At 46.7% G+C, this 8,157-nt stretch overlaps 1 protein-coding gene across 1 annotated transcript; it reads left to right on the plus strand.

Annotated features, from left to right (window-relative positions):
* Positions 1-619: 619 nt before the first annotated feature.
* On the plus strand, positions 620-7,137 carry LOC142924327 (uncharacterized). Its single transcript, XM_076066579.1, has 5 exons — positions 620-867; positions 2,151-2,279; positions 2,795-2,885; positions 3,898-4,202; positions 4,765-7,137. Exons 1-5 carry the CDS (start codon positions 753-755, stop codon positions 4,893-4,895), a joined length of 771 nt encoding a protein of 256 aa, XP_075922694.1. The 5' UTR covers positions 620-752; the 3' UTR covers positions 4,896-7,137.
* The last annotated feature ends 1,020 nt before the right edge of the window (positions 7,138-8,157 follow it).

Below are 8,157 nucleotides of genomic sequence, written 5' to 3' on the forward strand. Positions count from 1 at the left end.
CATAGGTAACGAAGGGAGGAGGTGAAGCCTCGATAATAATTTGTCTACATTGGCCTTCAAATAAGCCACAGTTCAGTGTCTTCAGCTGTCACACAACAAGCACTAGCGGGAGAAGCGGGCCTGTGGGAGAGGTGCCACACTTTGTGTACCACCTGACTGCTCCGCTATCTATCACGCAGCTCAGCAAAATAAGTGGCTAAGGTACACAATTTAATTCTTTAATACAGCCGGCGGTGGACTATCTGTTTGCTTAAACGCGTTAATTTTATTAATCCTTTATCGTTGCTGCGTGGATTAATCATCGGCCGTTCTATTGGATTCGGGTGGAGGGGGGTGCGACAGGCGTACGTACGCAGGTTGGAGGGGGGGTGTAAAAAGTACGCGTGGGTAAAGGTAGGGGGGGAGGGGCTAAGTTTTGACAGATTTGTGCGTCCGTATTAAATTGAGAGAAACTTATTTATTAAATTAAATATAAGCAAGGTAAATACAATTGTTATCTGTTCCAAAGCCTGGATTTCCTTAAATCCCCCCCCTCCCGCTCTCAACTGCCGAATGGACGCGTCCACTCGCCTGTCTCCGCCCACTCGCCTAGCTCCGCCCACTTGCCTGGCTCCGCCCACTCGCCGGTAGTGACGTCACACACTTCGAGGCCGTCTGGTGAGGTTGACGCTCCACGTTTAAGCTCCCGACAACAACGCTAAGTTTTAGCTCCAGGATATTCACTGAGCTCCACTTACTACAGCTGCTTCGCCATGGAGTTTAAGTTCTTCAAACTGCTCCTGCCGCTACTGCTGCTGCTTCTTGCGGGGTTCCATCCTTCGGCTGCAAAGCCCGTGATGTCCAAAAAGAGCATCAGTGCGCCCGAGGGTAAGAGGGATAAATAGGGATCCATAGGAATTCCACCAGGAGATCCACTGGGCTCCACTAGGGCTTTACACGTGCGCTGGTGATATTAGTGGCACTGTTGGTGGATGTGGGCAGCAGTGACGCAGTGGTTAGCGCGCTGTGATACGAACCCAGCAACCCGAGTTTGATTTCTACTCACGGCCCAAACCAGTGATGATTATCCGAACCGTTCATGGTCCTCCCCGAAGTCGACTCAACCTCACATGTGGACTGTACCTGGTGTGGTGTGCAAACATTGTCGCTGGGGAGACAAGGGTTGTCGGGCATGGTGCTGACCACCCACCCCCTCGTGTACAGTGTTGGCCTTCATAGTTGCTTGCTTACAGCACTTGCCTCAACAATTTGTTAAGACTATATGAGGGGTCTTTGTGTTTTGTTTGTTGGTGGATGTTGTGATGCAGGAGATGGTGTTGAAGGCAATGCTTTGTGGTTGCCTTGTCGTCCTCGTGGTTGGCTTGTGGCGATTGGGATGGTGTTGATACCGTGGTGGTTATTTCAATTATGTGTTGTGTTGGTAGTAGTGGTTGTGATGCGATAGTAGCAATGTTGATGCTGGTAAATACGAACGTAAATTGAGGTCCTTCAAATTGCTGAAACAAAAGCCTGTTTCACAAAGTTTCCAAGTCACATGTGCATCTCCTGAACCTACAAATTATAAGAATCAGAATATTTACGTATACTGGATGAATCCAATGAGCTATACAGCTGTTTTTCACAGATCTCCAGTTTGGGGGAGGTCAGAACGTTACAACAACAAACAATACAAAAACACGATAGGAGTGCAGAGTATAGGAAATATAACAATTCACTTATAAATATATACAAATAAAACAATTTTTGTTACCTTATCTTGGCAAACAGCACGTGTAACCTCGTGGTCATTTTAGATCCTCATGCCTTTATTCACCGACCAAATGTCGCAAGTCAAAAAGGCATTCTACCGATGCCAGTGTTTCATTGCCCGCATATGGAATATTCTGAGACTCTCATCCATGCCTTCATTACTTCTCTGTTGGACTACATTTCAACTCGCTCCCCTTACGGTTTCCCTGCTGTGGTCATTTCAAGGTTCAAAACGGTCCAGAATTCTGCTGCGAGGCTCTTGGGCCGTACTCCAAAAGCCTTTTGAGTGCAGAGGCTTCGGTGCAATCAATGCCAGTGAAAGGTTTGGTGTCATACACATAGGATGGGTGTGTGATGATTTTGCCATCGTCACACGTTGGTTCCGGTGGTCGGTCGTTCAGGAGTGGAGCCGGCGATGGGAATGTCCGGCTGGATCCAGCGGATGCGCGGCATGAAAATGACGACAGCTCCCCCTCGGACCAGCGCGACTGCAACCCCTCAAGCACTCGACATTGTCCACAAATCTTCAGGTAATTATCTCATGATTATCCCTCTAGCGGTGTCTAGCCTTAACTCCAAGCCCTATGCGTAATGCTAAACCTAACCCTAACTGTAAACCCAAACTTTGTAACTAGCGATTGAAAAAGAAATGGATTCACCCTTTCTGGCAATAATATAGGAGGTGTTAAGATTTTCCCACACCAAATACATACCTATTGGAAGGCATCGACTCTGCATTAACCACAAATGTTTGTGGTAAAACATGCAAGCAAACATGCTTCGAAAATGAATGTATTGTCCTTGAGACTAACTGGCCTCCACCAGAGACAGCCTCCTTCATGGCCTTGTCTCACCAGTGTTAGACTAGAGAATGCAAAAGGCTAACAACACAAAACGAATACACATATTAAAGAATTAATAACTGAGGTTGAACAGTTATATCACTGTCCCTAACCCTTACTAATTAGGAATGTGAGTCACCCCTGTTGATATTTTGCTGGAGATAACTTAATGAATGTTTGCTCTCCCTTGTGTGTGGACGCAGTCTACAAGACGGTTACGTTGTCCGTCCTAAGTTCCATTGGGCTGATCACCCTGTGTGTTGGTGCAAGGCTTCTATACTGGCGTTACATGAGGTGAGTGTGATGATGATGAGGGTAAATGCAGGGTCCAGGGAGCACATGTTTCTTAAAATCAACCACTCTTTGCCATTGGTTCCATTTAAACCGCCTCCCTTCCATGTAAAACACTGCGTATGTTCTTTGTAAAAATATAATTGTAGAATGTTTGGAGTCAAGGGTAAGCCCTTCATCTTAAAGTGACTTGAAGAAAAACGAAAAACAAACAGCTCTTATCTTGTAGCTTCATAACTAATCAGCGAGTCCTTGGCAGTTTAGCACGCGTTTTATTTGATGGTACGATGAACTTCTGTAAAATGAGTATCATGTTTTAAAATGAATAATGCATCTGAAATCACATTCTTGCAAGACAGCATCACCCCATGTTAGACAATGGTCCATGGAAACATCACACAATTACTGAACTCACTTCAAGTGACCTCTCATGTACACCACGGGGCAACAATTCCCCATCCGCTTTCACAGAGTAACGTCCACCACACAACTCTCAGAGCTCGGATTTAACTGAAATCAATGCACTCCTCAGCAGTAAAAAAAATCTCAGCAGTGCCGGTTCACACGAACATATCTCTACACCAACCAGCCACCAGCAAGCAGTGATGAATAACTAATTAAAGAAGCTTCAAATGCATGTGAAGCTTTGTGAGACAATGTCTAGGTGTGTGTGTAGTAGGAGCTAGGATAGGGGTCGGCAACCTGTGACTCCAGAGTAGCGTGCGGCTCATTAAGGGTTCCTTCGTGACGTTTTTTATTTATTAAGGACTGTCTGGTATTCACCACAGTGCATTACGGCTGTTGAAATATTGAGGGGTTTTTTTACCGAATTTAAAAAAAAATGGTTCTTGTTATTTCGATCGCCAACCCCTGATGTAAGAAGATAAGAGCACTGTGCAGGAGTATAGGAACCCATGATGAACACTGTACAAGCCACGTGCACTGCATCCTAGCAAGGCAACCTTTCATGTCTAAACAATTTTCTTCCGCTTCTCTTTTGCACTTTTTGTGGTAGCCTTTCAGCACAGCCTGCAGATGATGGTGGCGAAGCCAATGTCATGAACCGTGATGAAGAAGACGCGCCACCATCACTCTGGAGCGATATCTCACGAGTCCTCACGGCAATTCGCCAATACATAATGCCGCAGCCAAGGGCCGTGGATGAAGAAGGTGAAGACGTTGCACCAGGCGGGTGGTTTATGGAGATTCTAACTACCTTGGTGCAAAGCTTGAAGCCTGAGCCAGGGACCAGCAGCAGCACAGATGGCAATGGTGATGCCCACAAAAAGTCGCACCATAAGGCGAAGAACCTGAAGACAGGTGAGAGAAGTGTGTGTGTCTGTGTGCATCTACCAGTCATCTCGCACCTCCGATTAGCACGGCTGGCTATGTGTGGTACAAAGAAGTTCAACGTACCTTCATCTCAGACAAACTGTGGCACCTGGATCTGTTCCATGACCTCCTGCCAGCGAGCCTTCGACATTTCACTTGGCCTCAAAGTGCACGTAGCATGGCACACGTGCCGTAGTGACTTCACCGCCACTTGGTCGCAAACGGGAGTTGTGTTTTACACGTTGCCTTCATGATGGTATACCACTCGTAAAATGTTGGCAGAACATTGAATTGCAATAGTCATGCAATTCTACATTACTAATCTGGCCAGCGTTGAAAACGCTCGATTTTTTTCTTGCATGAACAAATCCTCCGTCACTAGATCTGACAACAGTCGTAAGACTGGGCCAGAGCCTGTGGCTCTTACTTCACCAATATAATTTGACGTAAAGCAGATATCGGTCCATTGATGCTTTTTCTGTTAACTGATTCATTCCAATTACTCACCATTGTTAAGTTGTTTCCCTTCACGTGATCTGTCTCCTTGCAGGCAAAAAGAAGGAAAAGTTCAAGAAATTCCTGGCAAATAAGAGAACGCAAGTGAAGAAACTGCACAGCAAATTCAAGGCGACTTTCAAGAAGAAAATGCCAAAATTTAAATTTAGGAGGAAGCGCAAATAGTCGTGGACAGCGACTACCCTTCCTTGACAACCCCTCCCCGCTCCTCCTCTTCACTCCGAACATTTATGAATTAACATGATCACATCTCTCGTCATATCGCATTGCCTGCTCCCTACTTCAACCCTTCACAAAGTTAATGATTCCTCGTTTAGCCCAAAACAGATTGTTTGGGCAAGGCCGGCATAGTGGTCACGCCCGGCTGCCTTTGTTTCCCGAGTGACGATCTTTTTGCATTCACCATGTCCTCATTTGAGTTTGAGTCAACCCACAGGAGACCCACCTGTTTTGTTACCAGAACAAAGGGGAAAACACATTTTCATACTTCAACCCACATGCACACATATAACACAGAGATCCCCTGTATAGCCTTAGACTGTTCGGGCAAGTGCTGTTAGCGCCGGTCCCCGACCACCTCTCCTGCCTGTCCCGCGCCCTGTGGGCATTTCTACTTGGTGGCCTGGCTGCCGGCGGTTGCCCACCGGGCATCGCCGGCACCGAGCGACTTCCGCGCCATCCCTCGAAACCGTTGGGCCGCTCCGTCACCCGCGTCTGGCGGCTCCTGTTCCGGGCCACTTGGCTGCCAAGGCATCGGCAGCCCCGGGACATCGGGGCTTTGTGCGGTCCGAAGGATGGAAGGTCGAGCTCCGGGCCGGGGGAGTCTTCACCATATCAGCATGCCGGGCACGGAGGAAAGCTTCGCGTCCGTGGAAAGCAAGCCGGGCCGAGGCTGCGGGTTCTTCCTTGTCGCGGGCCCCGGCCAGGACTCCACTGCTGCACTGCGTGGACATTGCGGAACTCGTCGGTGGTGCGGGGGACTCCATCGCCGTGGCCCCCTTCTCCCTCCTGGCTCCAGCCCCTCGCCCCGCCCCCCTTTGTCTTTCCAATGCAATTTTGCCCGACTACCTTTCAATGTATCTTTTCAAATTATTGTTATGCTAGGTACAATTGTATAATTGCTGTACAGCGCCTTGTTAAAGGCACTATGTAAATATCATTAAGATAAGATGCACACTTGTGCAAATGCTGATATACATGTAACATAAAAAAAACTAATTTTATTTGCAATGTATTTACAAAGTCTTGTTGCTTCTGTTGAACAATGCAATATTCACATGTACATATATGATTCTGCAGCTTCACACGTGGTCACTCCTGCGAATGATCTGTTTAATTCCCAGCCAGGTCCGTCAACCCAGGCTTGGCTCAGAATGGAATGCGCATTATAAATGTTAATTATTTTTTTAGATTAGAGGAATCTGATGAGATACGAAGCTCTTTTTCACATGTCCAGTAGGGGTGGGTCAAGGCCCTGGTTTCAATACTGGTAATAGAAAACAGCACTTGAGTTTGTACTTCCTACCTTGGGGCCACTTCGCCTCACCCCTGGTTTCTGAGTCATCGAGTGGCCCATCACTACGATGCTGAATTGACACCAAGTGCTCTGATGCTCAATGTTGGCCCCACTCAAGCTATTAGGGCTAACAATCCACCACCCTGGATATTCCATTCACAATAGTAATTTGGGGTTGACAATCAAAGAATCAATTATTTTTTTGAATATTGCCTTGAATGATTTGCGCTCCTCATGGCTGCAAGTCTAATACCCGTATGACTTGTTTCCATGCGTCAGCAATATCACCCTCCATGGTCATTCCACTGCTGGATAAAGACCTCCCTAAGCCATATTAATATTTAATGATCCCCACTGGAGGGCCACTAGTGAAACTGGACCGTACGCTAACATTCCATGACAACCTCAAAAAGGTAGCCTCCAAGACCAAAACAAGGGTCAACCTGGTCCAGAAACTGCCAAGCACACGCTGGGCAGCATCAGCACCAGTGCTACGGACTATCAGCGATGGCCCTTGTGTGTTCTGCAGCCGAATACTGTTCACCAGTATGGACCAGAAGTAGTCACCACTCGACTTTTCTAGATTTGAAGCTTTCGTGACTGCAAGGATCCATACTCTTTGGTTCTATTCGGTAAAGTCACGTAGGTAAAAATAAAATGACAAAAAAATCACGACGTTTCGGCCACAACACAATTGGCCTTCAGGTGAAGGGACTGGACTGTCCAGAGGACAGCGTTGGAGTGAAGACAGCAAGCCCAGGTCGCATCCTTTAAGCTGTGTGGGAGGAAACAAAAAACGCCTTGACAAAGGAATTAGCATAAAATTACGTACTGGACCGGCACGGTGGGGGGGGGGGGAAGTTTACATGATGTTGGTGTGAAGGGAAATAACCTGTTGTGAAAGTTTGGAATACCACTACTTGAATAAATATACTGTACCATTGAAAATTAGTTTAATGTTTGGTTTGATTTAGAACATCTTTCCAATAATTGCTTAATTTGAAACCATCCTCTAGGTTGAAATTGTATCTGTGTTTGTAAATCTGAATTGCCTCGTGGACAAATCTCTGATAAAAACCCGTGGGTTTGCAGAGAACCTTGGTATCGGAGAAAACTATATCGTGATCACCCACAGCGTTGTAACAGTGATCAGCTACGGCAGAAGAATTCGTTCTGCCGTGTTTCAAATCTGATTTGTGCTCGCGAATTCGGTCAGAGACATGTCGTTTCGTCTCCCCGATATAGCAGTCACCACAGGTGCAGCTCAGTTTGTAAACCGCGGGGTACTGTAAGTCAGGAACAACATCCTTCACGGATGGGATCAGGTCACGGATTTTGTGTATTGTATTGAACCGGACCAGGATCTTGTGTTTGTTTAGAATTTTGGGGATCTTTTTAGTAACGCCTGCTATATATGGTAGTGTGATGGTTTTCACCGGAGTATCAAGTGGTTGTTTCTGTATGGAGGGAGAAACAGCTTGGCGGATGGTACGGTCAGAGTATCCGTTTCTCTTGAGGGCCAGGTGTACATGTTTTAATTCACTGGTCAGGTGGTGTTGGTCCGAAATGCAATGTGCCCTGTGGTATAACGTTTTGATGAGAGCATTATTTTGAGCTGGGTGGTGGTGGGTTTCACGTTTCAAGTAGGAATCTGTGTGGGTGGGTTTCCTGTAGACAGAATGCCCCAGTGAGCCATCAGGTCTCCTCTCAAACAGAACATCCAAGAATGGTAGCTTGCCATCTTTCTCCACTTCCATGGTGAATTTGATGGCGGGATGTCTAGAATTGATGTGGTGTAGGAAAAGGTTCAAAGCTGGGAGGCCATGTGGCCAAATGACGAAAGTGTCATCCACATATCTCTTCCAAAGGGAAGGTCTGAGGGTGGAAGTCTGGATGGCGTCTGATTCAAAT

This window comes from Petromyzon marinus, chromosome 12 (genome assembly GCF_048934315.1).
Source record: "Petromyzon marinus isolate PM22_M1 ecotype Great Lakes invasive population chromosome 12, UKy_Petmar_22M1.pri1.0, whole genome shotgun sequence".
Lineage (NCBI taxonomy): Eukaryota > Metazoa > Chordata > Hyperoartia > Petromyzontiformes > Petromyzontidae > Petromyzon > Petromyzon marinus.

Coding starts and splice junctions, on each gene's coding strand:
- LOC142924327 (XM_076066579.1), top strand. CDS start 753: ATGGAGTTTAAGTTCTTCAAACTGCTCCTGCCGCTACTGCTGCTGCTT. Junction 868..2,150: donor GAGCATCAGTGCGCCCGAGG/GTAAGAGGGATA, acceptor TCGGTCGTTCAG/GAGTGGAGCCGGCGATGGGA. Junction 4,203..4,764: donor GGCGAAGAACCTGAAGACAG/GTGAGAGAAGTG, acceptor GTCTCCTTGCAG/GCAAAAAGAAGGAAAAGTTC.